The sequence below is a fragment of the Rhineura floridana genome, chromosome 12 (assembly GCF_030035675.1).
Source record: "Rhineura floridana isolate rRhiFlo1 chromosome 12, rRhiFlo1.hap2, whole genome shotgun sequence".
In the NCBI taxonomy this organism is placed as follows: Eukaryota; Metazoa; Chordata; class Lepidosauria; order Squamata; family Rhineuridae; genus Rhineura; species Rhineura floridana.
The window spans coordinates 36,373,756-36,392,495 of record NC_084491.1 but is presented as its reverse complement, the minus strand read 5'-3'; the positions used below and the strand labels follow the sequence as shown (position 1 = coordinate 36,392,495).

The following is an 18,740-nucleotide window of genomic DNA, read 5'->3' as shown; positions in this document are numbered from 1 at the left end:
GCATCCCACATATAGTGGGTGTGACTTGTTCAGAATGCATGAACAGAAGCCACACACCCTTGGTTGTGCCATTATAAAAGAAATGCATCCCAAACACAAACCTTCCAGCCTGACTCTCCAGGATCAATGTTAAGACTTGAGCGAACCGGAGGAAGGGCGACTACCCCTTAAATGACTCTGCGGCTCTTCTAGAGTGTGCAGCTGACTTGAGGTGGTCCCCAGGTGGGACTGAAAGTGGGACAAAACAGGCAACGCTCTACAGCAAGGATGGAGAACCTGTGGCTTTCCAGATGTAGTTGGCCCTGGCCATTAGGCATGCTTGCTGGGGCTGATGGGGAGTTGTAGTTCAGCAGCATCTGGAAAGCCAAAGGGTTCCCACACTTGGTGTAGAGAGCCATTGACACTTAGAATAGGTAGCCCTGGCTTAGATGCACTAAAAGTCTGATCCATAAGGCAGCTTCATATATATAATGGTCATATGGGCAGTGTTGGACACAAAATGGCTTCTTGTGTAGAGAAACCACAAAGGACTAGCAGCTTGCTGTTTAAAAATAACCAGAAAATGCTTATTGCTATGAAAGCTGATTTTGATGGCAATCAGGCACTGCTCAGGTTTAGAAACTAGGGGCTCTATCCACAGATGGCCTTGTCTGCAAATTCCACAGGGCCAATGGGAATCACCCGGGGTGGTGGTGGCAGCAGAGGTGCAACTGCCCCTGGATCAATGAAACCAGCATACTTTGCTTCCTGCAGGTGAGCAGAGACCGGTGCCCCTCCTCTTCCAAGCATGCATTTTATTACCTCCACTCTTTGTATGTTCTCACCGCCACTTTGCCTCCGCTGTTGCAACATCACTCAGAGCCCTAGTTATTCCACACTCCTGATTACTTGACATGTTGACTCTAATGAGCAGATTGTTGTGACATCCAAGGCACAAGCTGGGATCAAGGCACTCTCCTCATCATACAAGCCAGACGGAGAAGACAGCTCCAAAGAAGAGAATGAGAGCACTCACGGGCAATAAACACCATTGCGCAAGAGGCAGAATGGAGCTCAGATGCTCCCTCCCGTTCCCCATCTCCCACTGGCAGGGAGAGAGCGACCCCATGTGGACAAGGCTGGGAAGTTCTATCATTTAATGAGAAGGTACCAAGCCTGGCCTGAATGCAATAGTCTACCAGCCTATTCCAGAGAAAGGTTGAGTGATCTGGGCTTGGATTTTGGATGTTAAAAGTGCAAATGACACAATAAGGGTTTCTAGATTTTTTTACAAAAATTTAATTAATGGAAGGGATTGCAAATGATCAATCAAAGAACCATAGAATCGTGGAGTTGGAAGGGGCCTATAAGGCCATCGAGTCCAACCCCGTGCTCAATCAGGAATCTAACTAAAAACAAATCCGACAGGTGGCTGTCCAGCTGCCTCCAGTTTTGGAAAGCCCACCATCTCCGTAGGTAATTGGTTCCATTGTTGTACCTCTCTTAACAGTTAGGATTTTTTTCCTGATGTTCAGTCAAAATCTGGCTTCCTGCAACTTGAGCCCATTATTCCATGTCCTGCACTCTGGGACGATCAAGAAGAGATCTGGGACGATTCCCTGACTTTGGAATGTTCTCCCTAGGGCTGTTCACTTGGTCCTCAACTTAATGAGTTTTACAGGCTATGTTTTGTTTAGTTTAGAGTTATTACTGATGCCGACATTTTATTCATTAATTCCTAGCATCTATAACCTGCTCTTCAACTGGAGAAGCTCCCAAAGTGGCTTTCAAATCAATACAAACAACACAGTACCTGTCTTCAGGCTTGACACTATAAAAAGACATGACACAAAAGGAAAAAGGGACGGGGAGGGAAGAGGAAAACAACCAAACACAGGCAACCAAATTCTTAATGTTACAAGGTTGTTCTAACAAATGGAAATGAGCTGCTCACAGTTTAAACTATTTCTGAAGAAATGATCTATAAACCTTGTTTTTATTTTAACTTGTGTTAAGTTGCCTAAGACGTTTTCTCAAATTATAAGGGGTGGGGTATACATCTTTTTTTAAAATTGATGAATAAATATTTGCAACAATAGGAGAGGGAGGCAGTTTCATTCTCCCTAGAAAGGAAAAGGAGTCTGAGAGGGAAAGGCTGTGGCTCAGTGGTAAAGCACATGCCTTGCATGCAAAAAGTCCCAGGTTCAATCACCAGCATCTCCAAGTAGTGCTGGCAGAGACTCCCAGCCTGACAGCCACTGTCAGTCAGTACCGACAACGTCCAGCTAGATGGGCAAAGGGTCTGACTTGGGAGAAGGCAGCTTCCTAGGTCCACACTGGAGACTCTGAAGCCCAGCAATTGATGAAGCTAGCACCACAGGGGGCATTTCCACACAAAAGTGTAATGTGGACTCGGTACTGTTCGTGCATGCAAGATTTCCACAGAGTCCAAGCAACGTCACTCTCTTCAAAATGCTGTCCCATATTATTTCCCCTGTTTAATCTGGACTTACCATTCTTGAGAAAAACCCAGAAAGTAAAAAGAGGGATAGGGAAGCAGAAACAGTAAATCTGGATTAAATGGGGAGAATAATATGGGATCGTGTTTCGAAGAGCAAAGTGTCATGCAGTCACTGTGAACAGCTTGCATGCCTGAGCAGCACAAGTTCACAATAAACTGCCACTTGGAAGCACCCAGGACAACTGATTCTTCGGAAGGAGCACTGTGTGAATACTTCCACCCTTAGACCTGTGAGAAATGGTTAGAATCTTTCTTTTGTTGAAGGCCACATTTCCTTAGCGGTAATCTGTTGGGGGCTGCATGCCACCAGTGGGCACATTTATTCAGCCCGCAAGAAATGACTAGATCAGGCAATGACGTTAACAACACTCCTTTTTGCAACTACCAAGCACGGACTCCAAGAAATGAACCACACACACACACACATATACTTCTGTTCTTCCTGCCTATTGTCTTCGCTTTTAGAGTTCTTAAAAAAAACAAAAAAAAACACAGGAGAGGTACCATTCTCAGTTTGCAATTTTTGCTTGCACAACTTTAATTAAGCTGTCGGGTTTTTAAGCTCCAATTTAATAATGAAGGAGTGCACTGAGTTGTTGCAAAAAAAAGAAGAAAGAAAAAGTAAGTGGCTAGTACATATAGAAAATGATTTTGATTTCAAAATACCAAAAGCAATTTCAGCCCATTAAACTTAATCCTGAGAGGTTTCGAGTACATTGGCTTCTCCACTAAAAATCAGTGTGAGATGCACATACAGCTTGTGTTTGGATTGACACTATTACATCTTTTTCTTTGTAAAAAAAAATCACAGCTTGCTATTTGAAACGTAACCACATAATAAAATAACTTGCATTCCAACACAGCTGATCTGTATCTAACCCTCCCTGCCCCCAACACTCCTTCATAAAACTATAACCCCTCCCCCTCATTTAAAATGTCCTTTTAGCTTCCCAGAACCCCAAGCCCAAATCAAGACACAGTTAACAAGATCAACAAAGAAAAAAAGAGTGGAAGAAAAAATAAAAACTAAAGGGCAGAGAAGAAAAAAGCAGGGAGTGGAGGGATTTTCTCAAGGAAGACCCACTTAAATTAACAGACCTCAGTCAGTCATGCCCGTTAAATTCAATGAGTTTACTCTGAGTAGAACTAATGTTGGCTACAACCCTCCCCTTTAAAAAATCAGATAGAGCAGATGCGGGGGGGACCTTTGGCCTGCCGGATGTTGCTGAACTGCAACTCCCATTATCCCTGGCCATTGGCCATGCTTGCTGGGGCTAATGGGAGTTGTAGTTCAGCAACATCTGGAGGGCCAAAGGTTCCCCACACCTGAGATATATTCTGTAAGAGGAGGCTTCCTCCTTTCAGGGTGGATTTCAACAGCCAGGGGCCAGTGAGTAGCTGCTGTACCACAAGGGGTGAGCAATATTGGCTTGCTTAAACTAGTGGGCCATAACCAGTGGCTTCATAACCATAACTGGTGGCCAGGAGATGTGGCAGATGTGTTGGGGCAGAGCCATCCATCTGAAATTGATGTTGCTACTGATTTACCCAGACGGGACTGAGGGGGGAGGGGCGGTGGTGAGGTCGGGGCAATGTGCGTGCACCAGAGGGACTGGTGCTCCTCCTGGCATATCTGTATAGCCCCATCCCCACCCAGGTAAGTAGCAGCGATGCTTGTGTCAGGAGCGTAGCTTCACTCCACCCCACGTGCTGCTACTGCCACTGGACATGGAACGGTGACAAACGCTGCCATCATATGAATTCTAAAACTGTATTAAAACCGATAAAAGACAACAACGTTTATGGACTCACCCTCAAACCGTATCTAGCCATATGCCTGGACAGAAACCCAGATCTGGCTTTATCAGCGGGAGGAGTAAAATGTACTACCCAAACAGTAAAATCTAATCCAATCCAATCCAATCTAAGAATAACTGGAACAGTTAAGAGTGATAAATGTTAAATCTAATTGAATGCAATCTAATCCAAGAGTAACTGAAGCAGTTATCTGTACCTGAATCTTCTAGGCCAGGGTTAGAAAACGTGGTGCCCTCCAGATGTTGCTGGACTACAACTCCCATCATCCCTGACCATTGGCTATGCTGACTAGGTGCTAATGGGAGTTGCACCCCAACAGCATCTGGAGGCCTAACAAGAGACTGCTGTACGACAAGAAGTGGTGAATGCTAATAATTTCACCCATGCAGTCAATCCCAACGTCACCTTGTTCCTCAGTGTCAAAGGGGATGTGAATGATGGGAAGGAAAACCCTGGCCTTTACTGTACATGGTTGAACGATTCAAACGGCTGCCTCCACTAAGGGTGAGGGATGGAGAATCTATGGCCCTCCAGATATTGATGGAGCCCCAGCTCCCACCAGCCTCAGATGGCATGGCCAATGGAGTTATGGTCTGGAGGGCCACAGGTTCCCCACTCCTGTTTGAAACAGAAAGAAATTGTCCAGATCTGCTGCCATGGATGACTAAACATGCCAAAGAGTTACACCAGGGATAACCAGTGTGGTGCCCTTCAGATGAGGTTGGACTACAACACCCATCATCCCTAACCACTGGCTAAACTGGCTGGGGATGATGAGAGCTGGAGTCCAACAACATCTGGAGGGCACCATGTCGGCTATCCCTGAGCCTCACTTTGGAACAGTGACACTGCCAAGCCAACAGCCTCGGGAGGGGCCAAGGACAGCCTTGCATGTGACCACCCCCACCGCTGCCACTCAACATCAGCAACTGCCAGCTGCTGACAGAAGGGCCAACTCTCAATCTTCTATCAGATTACCATGACTTGTTATCATAAACATGCTTTGCATTATTCTTGGCGTTTTGATTTGATTTAGCGTTAAGCGGTTTCTGCAATTCTGATTGAGTTAGGTGCCTTGAGCATGCTAATGGAGAGAAGATAAATACATTTAATAAATAAATACCTTTTAAAAAGAAGCCCGCATTCTGGAGCCAAAAAGCATAAATGATACACTCAACATTCCTACGCATGCCATTATCGAAGGAAAGGTGGGCAGTAGGAATGGAGTGTTATAAGCCACTGGGGACAGCAGACGGAAGTGAGCAGGCAACGCACATAGCAGTGGCACAGAAAGCTAATGAAATGGCAGGATGGGGTTCACAGTCCGCTAATTGAGGAACACGGTCCTAGCAGCTATAGCCAGACTCCCTCTGGCTTTTAACCCTTACATAGATTTGGGTCTTGAGAACATAAGAAGAGCCTGCTGGATCAGGCCAATGGCCTATTCAATCCAGCAGCTTATTCTCACAGTGGCCAACCACATGCCTATGGGAAAACCGCAAGCAGGACCTGGGTGCAACAGCACTTTCACCTCCCGCAGTTTCCAGCAACTGATTTTTAGAAGCGTACTGCCTCTGACAGGAAAGAACATAGGTATGAGGGTTAGTAGCCACTAGTGATGGCCTCCATTTCTGCAATAATCAGATTTGTCATCGGATTAATTATTATTGCTGATATTCTCTATCTTTGCAGACAGAATTTCAAAGTAACAACTCTCCGTACCCGGTTTTCAATTCATTCTTCTTCTTTTTTCCAATTCATTTTTTTTAATCCATGTTGAAATCATCGATAGTGTGAGTGATAATTTTATCAATCTACTTCAATTCCCGGCTTTTTTTTAAATTACTTTGAAATCAACAATAGTGTGTGATAATTTTATCTATCTGCTTTCTTCAAATGTGTATTCCCTTTCACTGATGTCAATGAAGTGTTGATTGTAACTGACAGAAAGCAGAAGGGGAGAATGAGGTGTGATTGGAAGCAGAAGGGGGGAAGATGTTTGATTATATGCCTTAATCTGTTCTGCAATGCACTTGAAAAAGAATGTAAACAGGCAATAATTACAGAGTTCAGAATAATTCTCTGCAAAGAAAAAAAAATCGGAGATTGGAAAAATGAAGTTATCGGAGGAAAAAGGAATCTGATCATTAATGACCACCGGGGGCCACACTTAAAAACAGAAAGTAAAAAAGGACAGGATTCCATCCCAAGCAGCCACTGATAGGCTTACCCTCCATGAATTTGTCTAATCCTCTTTTAAAGACATCCAGGTTTAAAGTCATCATTGCCTGTTGTAGGAGCAAATTCCATAGCTTAACTATGTTCTGTGAGAAGATGTACTTTCTTTTGTCTCTCCTGAATCTTCCAACATTGAGTTTCAATGGATGTCCACAAGACAACTCATGGATATTCAATGAAGCTGAATGTTGGAAGATTCAGGACTTGCAAGCCCCCTTTAACACAATGACTAGAAGCTGTCTTAAATAAAAACAAAACCTGAGATTCTGGGCGCATGTGCAAACCAGCCATGTTCTTTCAAATAACGTCAAATTGCATACAGGGTGGGCTCAGCTACAAAGACTTCAAGATAATGCTGTTGGGATTCCAGAGATCTTGCATTTATACCCCCTCACCCCATTCTCACAAATGCAGAAAAAAAGAAAAGCGGCGGTAACGCAGCCGAAGCTCTGCTCACGGCCCGAGTTCGATTCCAACGGAAGGAGGAAGTCGAATCTCCAGTAAAAGGGGTCGAGGTCCACTCAGCCTTCCATCCATCTGTGGTCAGTAAAATGAGTACCCGGCATACGCTGGGGGGTAAAGAAAGCCAGGGAAGGAACTGGCAATCCCACCCCATATATACGGTCTGCCTAGTAAACATCACAAGACGTCACCCTAAGAGTCGGAAACGACTCGCACTACAAGTGCGGGGACACCTTTACCTTTTTTTAATCTGCCCTCAGGATTATGGAATATGCATTGACTCATTGAATATCACTGAATGTTCAGTGAAACTGACACTGATGGAGACTGATGAGCAGGAGAAGTAAAACAACAAAAACCATAGATTCACTAACAGGCAAAAAAAACCTTGCAGTTTAAGAATGTACCTATAGCCAACAGATATTTCTATCAAAATTTTAAAAGCATGGAAATTGGGCAGCTATAGTGAATGCACTGACCTCCTCTCTGAGATATTGTATTGCCCTACAAATCTGCAAAAATGCAAACACAATTTGGGTTGGTATTTCACAGTCCAATCCACTTCCTGTGTAGCTTGGAAGAATTTGGTAGCATGTGCCTCTGAGCATATGGTGAGTGGTGGCACAAAAAGGCAATATTAAGTTGCACAACAGAAGATGGAACAGACAAGAGAGACGTCTGGAGGTCCAGAGCCAGGTAAAAGAGCTGGAAAGTGAGCCAATGCAAATTCATGAAATATTGAGAATGAAGAAGAGATAGCCCTGAAGCAGAATGTGCAAAAGGCCATCACCTCTCCAAACATACCCCCAGAAGAGCTATAAATTGAAAACACTCCCAGGCAGAGTGTAGCATATTGAATGCAACCCTGAAGACATAAAGCAGGGATGAGGAACCTCAGGCCTGAGGGCCAAATTCAGCCCTCCAGACCTCTGTCTCTGGCCCTCCAGACTCTCTCTAGGTTACACCCCTCCCTGGTACCCTCCTTGAGTGTTTTTCCATGGCTGGAAAAGTGTCCTTGACTCTGATCATGCTTCTTGCTTGCCTGGGTGGAGGACAGAGAGGGGCATGCAAGTGTATGAAGAAACTACCTTACTGTTCTAAATTAACATTTATATTTTTTGCTCTGCCCACTTTTGCATCTGGCCCTGCTGACCAGTGGCCATGTGGTCCCCAGAAGGAACTGTGGCCAGTGGGCTAGAAAAAGATTCCCCACTCATAAGGCAAAGTAACATGAAAAGTCACCCTCCCTACTGAAGAGCAAGTGACAGCTAAATGCAACACTGGCCCGCCCATGCACGGCTTCACCTGTAGGCTTGCTGGTCCTCCCATCTCAATGTGACACGGTGCTACATACCTCCAGGAACGAAACCGGAAGCCAGTCCATCCTTATTGTCAGAAGTCATCAACAGCTCTATGATCCTCCTTTTCAACAGAGCCTGTGTGGAAAAAACAACACCACAACACTTTCTGTTGGGATCCAACAGACAGAGGGAGCTTTCGTGGTGGATAAGGCAAACAGCTGCATTGGTTGCTGGTTTATTTCTGGGCCCAGTTTAAGGTGCTCATGTTAATGTTTACATCCCGAAATGACTTAGGCCACAAATATCAAAAAGACTGTCTCTTTCCCTAAAGACCCTCTTAGGTGCTGAGATCAGCAGCGGGGCTCCTTTGGGTAGTTCTGCCATCCTCAGAAGCTCCGGGGTGGGGGTGGCCTGGGAGAGGTCATTCTCTGTGGCAGCCCCTAAGTTGTGGAACTCCCCCCACACACACACTGAGGTATGTTTGGCATCTTCACTATACAGTTTTTCAGCGAATGCTGAAGATGCACATTTTCACCCTGACCTTTGACACCTAAGATGTATATTTTCAGGACCCACTCTACTTTTGTGATTCTAAGTTGTTTTAAACTGTATTTAGTGTTTTAAATTGTTGTAACCTGCCCTTAGGGTGAAGGGCGGGTAACCAATTAAATGAACAAAAGAGAACAGCTATTAGTCATGATGTTGATATATTATCTCCAATATCAAAGCATTGTGCCTCTGAATACCAGTCCCTGGGGAACACCAGCAGAAGGCCATTTCTCCAATGACCTGTTTTGGGCTTCCCAGAGGCATCTGCTTGGGAACAGGACTAGACAGGCCTTTGATTGGATCTGGCAGGGCTCTTATGCGCTCATTGGGGAGCGGGAGAGAGCTCTTGGGGTTGCTGTCCCTGGAACCAAATGGGACTGGATCAAAGTCCTTGTGATCAGTTGCTGTCAGTGGCAGGAAGAAACACAGCCAAGAGCAGGCCCTCTTGGAGGTCCACCAACTTTTGAGGACAATAGTGGAGGGATAAATCTTGAAGTGCTATAGCGCGTTGGGGGCAGGGGATTCTCATAGCCACAGCCCCAAGGAGAGTACATCCTGAACTGCAGAAGCAGCCCTTGCCGCTGGAGTCCATCAGGGCCCCGCCCTCCCATGCCAGGTTGAAATGGGCCAGACAAGCAGGGAGCAGATGTTGAGGGATTCGCAGAGACACACAATCATGAGCAAATGCCATTACATGCAGGAAACACAACCCCCCCCCAAACACCAGAAGTGTTGTGTTCATGTAATTATTGGGTGTAAGAGTTGCAGACTTTGACTCATAATTGACTTGCAAGGCGATGCAAGGAAAAGAAAAATAGGAAAAGCCAAGAGGGTCCAGTTGTGTGTATGCTCTAATCATCATACTGTGAAGCTTATTTGAATGCTCACATATTTTGTGCAAGGTGGATGCTGGCAGCAAGAGAGCTCAGCTGGAGAGGTCAAGAGATCCAGAAACTGAGAATATCAGGAGCAGATTATGTGAGAAATGCCGCCTGAGGCTGGCACAGCCTATAGGCAGCTTCAGATTAATGCTCTTTGTCAGCTGTGTGGGAGGGAGACCTTTTCAGTCCCTTTTATGCAGCCTAGCTTCATGCAGAACAGGGTAGGGAACCTTTGGCCTTTCAGATGTTGCTGAACTACAACTCCCATCAGCCCTAGCAAGCATGGCCAATGGTCAGGGATTATGGGAAATGTAGTTCAGCAGCATCTGGAGAGCCAAAGGTTCCTCACACCTGATGTAGAACCTACCATGCAATGGGGAGGGGAATGGACCTTTCAATCTACTCCAAGATTACATTTATGGGGCATTTCAGGCCAGTTTGCCAGGTCACTTGACTTCAAACATTGACAAAATGAAACGGCCCCTGCAGATATAGGATACACCAAGCTCCCTCCTGATGCTGGGTGGGACAGACTGTGAGCAACATTGCTCCTCCCATGCCCCAACTCCAGCCAGGCAAGGGAGGAATCACCAGAAAGAGAATTAGGAGCCTCTCCATGTGACTCTTTGAGTTGAATGCCTACAGACTGTTAGCTAGGAGAGGGAAGGTGATTTCAACCAGATCTAATCCCGCTAAGTGGCCAGTGTCCTTTTAGTGCTAAACACCTAAGTAGGTCAGGAGGAAGATTATTAAAAGGCCCAGGTTTACATCTGAAGGCTGATTCTTTTTTAGACGTACACCTAAGATGTGGAAAATGTGAAATGTGAACAAGAGGACAAACTCCAGTTCGCAAACACATGGGTTATATACATGCCCTTAGTAAGAGATCAGGATTGGCTGTGGATCTCACTTGTTCTAATGACAAAATCTAATCTAAGGGCCTTTTCACATGTTATGCAGCAGCAAACCTGAGTCTACCATTGCAAAAATCCATAAACAGGACATTCAACCAGAGGGAAGAATCAGAAGTTCCAACATGCACTAAAAAGCTGGGTTTCTTCAAGAGAACAGAGTTTCTTGGGGCAGATGCCTTCCATATGTTTATTATTATTATTAAATTTATGAATCACTTTCAATGAGGCATCCTGAAGTGATTTACAATATAATAAACACATACATACGATATATATATATATATATATATACACACACACACATATACACACATCAAAACAGCAACAGCACATACAATCAATTCAAATCCAGTACAGATGTCAACTGTGTCTCTTACTGATGTTATTGGACTCCAACTCCCATCACCTCTAGCCAGCATGATCAGTGGTCAGAGAAGATGGGAGTTGTAGTTCAACAATATCTGGAGGGCACCATGTTGCTATTCCTGTTCAAAATGGTTGCAACTGAGTAAACCTCTGAGGAAGGCCAAAAGAGTCAAAACTGATTCTGTAGGTAACAAGGATTGATTTTATGAATTACGGTTGTCAGTAGATAAGTAACTGCATTGCTATGGTTCACTGTATTTTAATGTGCAACTATCATCATTGCATTGATTTTATATCTTAACTTTTTTATTATTTTGCATTCTGTTTTTTAGAGGCAGTAGCGCTTCCCTTTTTGGTTTTGGAAGATTTTGTCCTTGGTCTATGGAACTGAAAGAGGTGGAATGAACTGTCGTCATACCATCTCATTCAGGATGACAGTATCAGCCAGGCCTAAGCCGTTTCTGCTTACACCATTGAAAGGCTGCTCAGTAAACAGCCTCCCTTGGGGAGCAATCCTGCACCTAAAGCAGCCATTGTTTCCACAAGACAACGCATGGCAAAACAATTGGCAGAGACGTCAACAAGGCCCCTTGCAATTAATCTTCTGGATTTGAACCAGTCAGAGAAAGAAAAGTGGTTTGTGGCTCAGGAAGGATTTCCCAAGCTAAAAATGGTCTTCTCTGCATGCCTGCTGACTCGGATTGCCCAGATCACAGGCAGGAGCCACGGAAAGATCTGTGCTGGATGAGAGGCAGGAATTAGTAAAATTAGCCTGCCCTGGGCTGAGCTTCAGATTACAAGGGTTTACAAGGCAGCCAAAGTCTGATCTGCAAAATAATCTCTTGCACGGAAAGGCCCTAAATCTGTCCACAGTGCTAAACGTTCATTTCATTGCTTTTGTCCTACTTGTTTAGAAGATCAGGAAGGAAATGGAATGCGTGGCCCGGGGCAGCGGAGGGGGAGAGACAGACAGATAGACAGACAATATGTTGAACAAACCTCTTTCCTTAAATGAGGGGTTTATCAGTCCCCTTTTTTTTGTGCAGCCTGGACTTTGTGGACTCCCCCACCTTCTAACTTATTATTAATAATAATATTATTATTGATTTCATTTATGAACTGCTTCCCCCGAGGCATCCGGAACCGTTTGACAATACAGTAAAAACATACAGACAACAATTGCATATATAAAAACAGTTAAGACATTTGCATATACAAAATCAGTGGGAGACAGGAAGCGGGGCTCACTCCATCAGCTCTTCTGAAAGACCAGCTCCATCAGGCACCTCCCATCCCTGAACTTATGCCTGCTGGTCATTACAAGAACTACTAGTTAAGAATTGTTGCCTGAATTTGCTATTTTCCTTTTCCCTCCTTGTTCCTTTCCCTTGTATGTCATGTTTTTTAGATCGTAAGCCTATGGCTATTCACTGTCTTGTTTTAACTGATTATATGTAAGCCACTCTAGGAATCTTTTTGGCTGAAGAGTGGGGTACAGATCCTCTAAATAAATAAATATTTATAAAAACAGCAACACATACACAAAATCAATTCAAATCCAATACAAACTGGGATGAAGAGAGTAAAGGGAAACATTTTACGCCTTGCAATAAGCTGCCCTTTCCCTGTGTTTGAATTGCTTGATTGTGTTGAATGTATTGGCACTGCATTTAAAATGGATGGCTCTGAGCCATCTCAAACAGAGAGGTGGAACAGACATTTTACAAATAAAATTATCATCATCATTGTTTGAGTTATAACACAGTTGGTTCACTTTGTCACTTGAAAAGATAAAAAACCCACTTCCGATTGATTCAAATGCCCCCGATTAATTGGACACAAGACTTTTTTTAAAAAAAAAACCTTTTATTTATTTATTTATCTTTAAAAAGTATCATTTTTAATATAAATACTTACAAAAACTATGGCTAGAAGTCATCCTATCAGAAGAGGCATTCCTCTGGTTTCATACACAGAAGAAAAACCTCTTTGAGGATGATGCTTGCCACAACCCTTGGCCCTCCAGGTATTGTTGGACTACAACTCCCATCATCCCTGACCACTGACCAGGTTGGCTGGGCCTGATGGGAGTTGGAGCCCAACAACATCTGGAGGGCCACTGATTCCCCATCCCTGTTTTATTCAAATGCAAATTTACAATGCAATCCTGTACATCTTTCCTCGGCAGAGGATTCAGTGGGACTTGCTCCCAGGTAACTGTGTATAGCACGGATGAGATATCTTTTTCAACCCAAGGGCCGCTTTCCCTTCTAGGCAACCTTCTGAGGGCCACATGCCAGTGACGGGGAGGGGAGGGCACAGAAGCAAAAGTGGGTGGAACAACAGTTAGTATTATCTTTGTACAGTCGAGTAGCTTTTACACAGACTCACACACTCCTCTCTCTATCCTCCTTTCAAGCAAGAGGCATTATCAGAGTTCAAAGGCGCATCCCAGCCAGGCAAGAACACTCATGGTGCAAAGCAGGGCAGTGAGGGCTGTGGCCTGGGGAGAGATCCAAGAGCGAGACAGAGAGGCCTGGGGCCTGCACTCAGCCCCTGGGCCTGAAGTTCCCCACCCCAAGTGTACAGGGATACAGCTGCAGTCCAATACACACTTATCCGGAAGCATACGAGATCAAGGAAAGGATTTAAATGAATCAAGCATGGCCAATGGCGGAGATGCGGAGGCTATAGCCAAAGCTTCTAATTTCTCAGCTGACGTGTGCAAAGCACAGAGGGAGGAAGGAAGAGGGGTGGAAAGAAGAGGAGAAGGCATAGAATACAATCGGGAACATCAGAAATAATGGTAAAAAATAGGCAGAGGGACACCTTTACCTTTTTGATGTATTTCATGTAACCTGGGTCTTCAGCATAGGAGCCATATTCATTCTCTACTTGCAAGGCAATGATCGGCCCGCCGTTCTTGTACTACAAAGAAAGAGGAGCAGGAGGAGAAAACACATAAAACAGAGGTAGCCAACGTGGTGCCCTCCAGATGTTCTTCGACTACAACTCTCATCATGCCTGACTGCTGGTCACTCTGGCAGGGGTGATGGCAGCTGGATTCTTTCAAGATCTAGAGGGCACCGCACTGGGTACCCCTGACATAAGGTAACCATTTGCATCTGGAAGGTCTAATCCAACTATAAAGATTTATTGAGAAGGAGGGCCTTGAAGAAATTGTCAAGGATTCGAGGTTTTCAGTTTGGTCCAATTGCCAGCTTAGCCCTGGAAGTCCTGGCTTGAAGTTCCAGCTCAGAACCAATCTAAGGAAAAGTCCTCCTGTATCTCTTCAAATTACAGGAGGAAAAAGCAGATCTAAACACTTTTATGTAAAAATAAAACCTCCTTGCACAAAAAAAATCTAGTACATCACAGAGAAATGTATCTGCTTATCTTAACTTGCTAGCCTCATGCAGTGAGCTTTAGACATGGAGGAACACTATGCAGAAGTGCTTATGTCATGGGAGGGCTGCACCACATGACTTTTCTGAATGTGTAGGTTGATTCTCTGTCAGAAATGCTACATAGTTTGGGACTGATCAACTGACTCTCTGCGTTGGAATTTCCTGCCTGCAAAAAACGGGGACTCTGAACTGTCTCCCTCCAGGGCTGTTGAGTTTAATGCAAAGAGGACTATAAAGTCCTTTGCTGCCTCACAGACTTGTTGTGATACTGAAGAACTTAAAATTTTTACACAAATGAAGGTTATCTTGAGCATCCTTCCTGTGTGATTACCTGGGAGTGGGGCCATGCCCTTGGCCCCAACTCTGACACTGGATATGATGCCTAGGCTCCGCCTCTAGATGCCCATGCATTAATGGGGTTATCTGCAGTGAAGATACCTCTCTCTGAGTGACTGATCGCATGTGGGCTTCTTCACTGCAACCTTATTAATTCATGGGTGTCTAGCAGAGCTCAGCAATGTACCCAATGCTTGCTTGGCCAGGAGCACAGGCCTGTTCCCCAGTAATGGCATGATGTGCAATTCACATGAGTAGAATACGAAGGACACTTTAGTAAAGCAGTACAATTTGCAGCTGAACTATGAATTCTTTCAGTGGCCTTGGAAAAATCCTTCTCCCACTCAAGGTTCACCAACTGCAAGGTAGGCATGTTAGGACTAAAATTAAAAGCATGCATGTAAGTTATTCCACCATAAGAACTGTACACATAGCACCACTATGATGGTTGCAAAGGTGTCCCAATGTGAACTGCATAGGGGGACACAGACAGTCCCAAAGCCAGCGGGTGGCCAGGTTGCGCATGGTCCTGAGGGTCCCCTGCAGCCCAAAAGGGCCCCTCTCTAGGTTGGGAGAGTGGAGCTCCCATTCTGTGATCCATGGCAACATTGGGTCATAGGGGGTTATTTGCAGTCAGGCCGATGCTGACACAGATTGCAGAGTGGGAGCTCCACCCTCCCAGGCAACACTCCCCCGAAAGCAGCCAGCATGGGTTTAAATAGGCCCAGCAGCCCCACCTCCCGCATCGCCACATCAGTGCGCTAGCATGTGCACGCTTTCCATCACCCTGTTAACGCCCCCAGTGCCATCTTGGGTGATGGCAGGCATGCATGCAGTAGTATGCTAATACAGCAACATGGGAGGTGGGGCTGCTGGGCTTATTTAAGCTCGCACCAGCTGCTTTGGGTGGGGGCGATAGGGAGCACCATGATGACCCAAGCACGGGTCAGTCTGGTGCTCAAGGGCCCAGTCATGCCTGGTGCTGGCCCTGGACACAGAACTTTAGATCAGCCATGCTTATGCAAACACCAAAGCTAGTGGCAGAGCTCACACACTTGCTGGGGACCCAAATGCCTTGACAAGGCCCACTGGTTATGCTGTTTGGAACTCCCCTCTGCATGGATGTGGGATAAAGGCAGCAGCAGCTAGGAACCATCTGCCATTTTGATTTTTTCCCCAATACCCCAGAGTAGCCTTTGCCAACTAGGTGCCATCCAGAAAGTGTTGGACTACAACTCTTATCACCCCTGCCCACTGTTCCTGCTCGCTGGAGCTGATGGGACTTACAGCAGTAGTGAGCCTCATTATCTTATTCACCTGAAGGTGGACCACCTCGCGCATCAGGTGATCAAAGTAGGCATCCACAGCCTCCGTGAAGCCTTTGTAGGTTGTCCTCAGTTGCATTTCAGGGTCTTGAAGCAACCAGCTAAGGAGAAAAAGGAGGGAAGGTGACCAGGGTTGGTGAGAACATCACAACAGCCCTGATGGATCAGATCAAAGGCAGACCGAATCCAGCATCCTGTTTCCCACAGTGGCCAACCAGGTGCCAATGGGAAGCCCACATGTGAGGCATGAAGGCAATAGCCCCCTCTCACTGTTGTTCTTCAGCAAGTAGTATGTAGAGGCATGCCGTCTCTGATGTACATCAGCCTTTACTCCCCTGATGAAAGCCTAAATACACAAGGCTGAAACGCATTGGGTTTGGATTACGAATAAAGCATATTTTTCCAGCATCTTGGTTTCTCCCCCTCACATTTCCTATATACTTTGAAGCCATCTTCACAGCAAGGTGTTTCTGGGGAAAAGCTTGCATCCGGGAGGAAGACGCACTAAGGGCCCTCAACAACCTCAGCTGATATTAAGAGGCCTCTATGCAGGGATGGGAAACGTTTTTCAGCCCAAGAGCCACATTCCCTCACAAGCAACATTCTGGGGGCCGCATACCCATGGTGGGTGGTGCCAGAGGCAAAAGATGGCACAGCAATGGATGTGACTCATATCTTTGTATGTAGGCTACATTTCAGCCACACAAAAGTCAGAGGCTTTTCTATATACATACACACACACACACACACACACACACAGAGAGAGAGAGAGAGAGAGAGAGTTCAAGGGACACTCCAGACAAAACACCTGTGGAGGGCACAGAGCAGGGCTACTGAGGGAGCATGGCCTAGAGACAGTCCTGAGGGCCAGACAGGGAGGCCTGGAGGGCCGCAGGGGTGGAGAATCTCCAGCTCTGAGATTCCCCACCCCTGCTCTATGTCCTGGAAGCCGGGAAAAGGGATAAGTTATTAGACTGAGGGTAGAGGGCACAAGAGGCATAGCATATTGGGAGCAGGGCGGAGTGGAGAGGGGAGGAGCACAGGCAGGAGGGGGCGGAGCGTGAAGCAGATGGACATGTGCATAAATGGATGGAGCAGGTCACAGGGGAAAGACGCAGATAAAGAGTGGTGAGCATCCAATTCGATATGTAGAAAAAGGGGGTCAAAGACCAGAATGCTGAGGATTGTTATCAGTGCAATACAGGATGTAAAAGTTTATTATCCCCTGATGGAAGGCCTGTGATTACAGGCTGAAACACGTTGGGCTTCTTTGAAAAATATTCTGCAATAAAACCAGTTTGGGCTTTTTTGAAAAAAAATCTCGCAATAAAACTAGCTTTCTATAAAATACTTCAGCATTCTGGTCTTTGACCCCCTTTTTCTACACAGGGGAAAGACGGCCCGTAAATGATAATGAAGATAGGAAGGAGTGATTTCGCGTAGGTAGCTACTTCAAATATAGTTTCTTTTTAGGCCTTTGTTCTGAAGAGCTTGACTTTAATTGCATCTGCATGCTGCCTGGGACTGCAGGAGAGGTGGGGTATAAGTCTTTTAAATAAATAAACGTTGCAACTGCATTAACATGGACAAAAATGGCTCAAGGCCATTTACTGGAAAGGAGGGGAGAAGGCGTGAGGTGTTCTCAGAGATGTGCACGGGAAGATTGGCTTCCCAAAAGCTGTTACCTGAGCTGCGCTTCTCTAGAGGCTAAGCCTCTGGTGAAAGAGACAAGTGGAGAAAGATAAATAAGTGGGACTGGCTTGTGCCAGTGACTCCCTGGAGAACTGGTAACCAGGAGAGGATCTCAGCGCTTATGCCCTGCTCCTCAAACCTATTCCTTTAGGCTATGTTAATGCAAGGGGCTGGGGAGGTATAGGAGATTTGCACTCCCATTTGCATCAACGGGAGGCTCCCACAGGAGGAACGAAGAGAGCCCAGATGCAAAACAAATCTAGAAAACAGCCCAAGGATGTTAGTGATTAGTTGCTGTGTACAGAGAGGCTGATGGAGGCACCTAGAGGATAAATCAGGGCCACAGACTAAAGACGTCTCAGGCGTCCTGACTAAATTCTCTGGCTTAACTGAGGGTTACTTCACACACTGTAATATTCCTACATAGATGGCATTTCACACAGAAAACAGAAGCAGAGTTGGCAGGTTCTTCGCTGGTCATCTAGTCCAATCCCCTGTCAACGCACAAAAGCTTATACGGATGCTGCAACAGAGGATTTCTTGCATGGGGGGGGGAGGAGGGAGAGAGAGAGAGAGAGTGAATATCCCACCTTTCCTTCAAGGAGATGCAGGCACTATACTATTGTTCTCTTCCCCATTTTATCTGCACAACAATCTTGTGAGGTAGTTTAGTCTGACAGATGGTGACTGGCACAAGGTCACCCAGTGAGCTTTATGGCTGTCAGGATTTGAACCCTTCTCTCCCAGGTCCAACACTCTAACTAGTGCATCAAACACTGAGATCCCCTCTCTAGGTTCACATCTCTGGGATGTAAAAATACCATCGACTCTGCTATTTCAACAAGTGGAGATTTTTAGCCCAGATGGTATGTGTTTGGATTTGAAATGTTTTTTATATATGTAATTGTTTTAACTGTTTTTAGACATGCCCTTATTCTATATATGTTTCTA

At 45.5% G+C, this 18,740-nt stretch overlaps 1 protein-coding gene across 1 annotated transcript in view; it reads right to left on the bottom strand.

The window, feature by feature from the left end:
• Positions 1-18,740, bottom strand: part of GLB1L2 (galactosidase beta 1 like 2) — a 77,927-nt gene that overhangs the window by 34,359 nt on the left and 24,828 nt on the right. The window contains exons 5-7 of the mRNA XM_061593009.1: positions 16,090-16,198; positions 13,865-13,957; positions 8,373-8,454 (exon numbers count right to left, since the gene is read on the bottom strand). Of these exons, the coding sequence (XP_061448993.1) occupies positions 8,373-8,454; positions 13,865-13,957; positions 16,090-16,198 (284 nt within the window). The remainder of the gene's footprint in view (positions 1-8,372; positions 8,455-13,864; positions 13,958-16,089; positions 16,199-18,740) is intronic.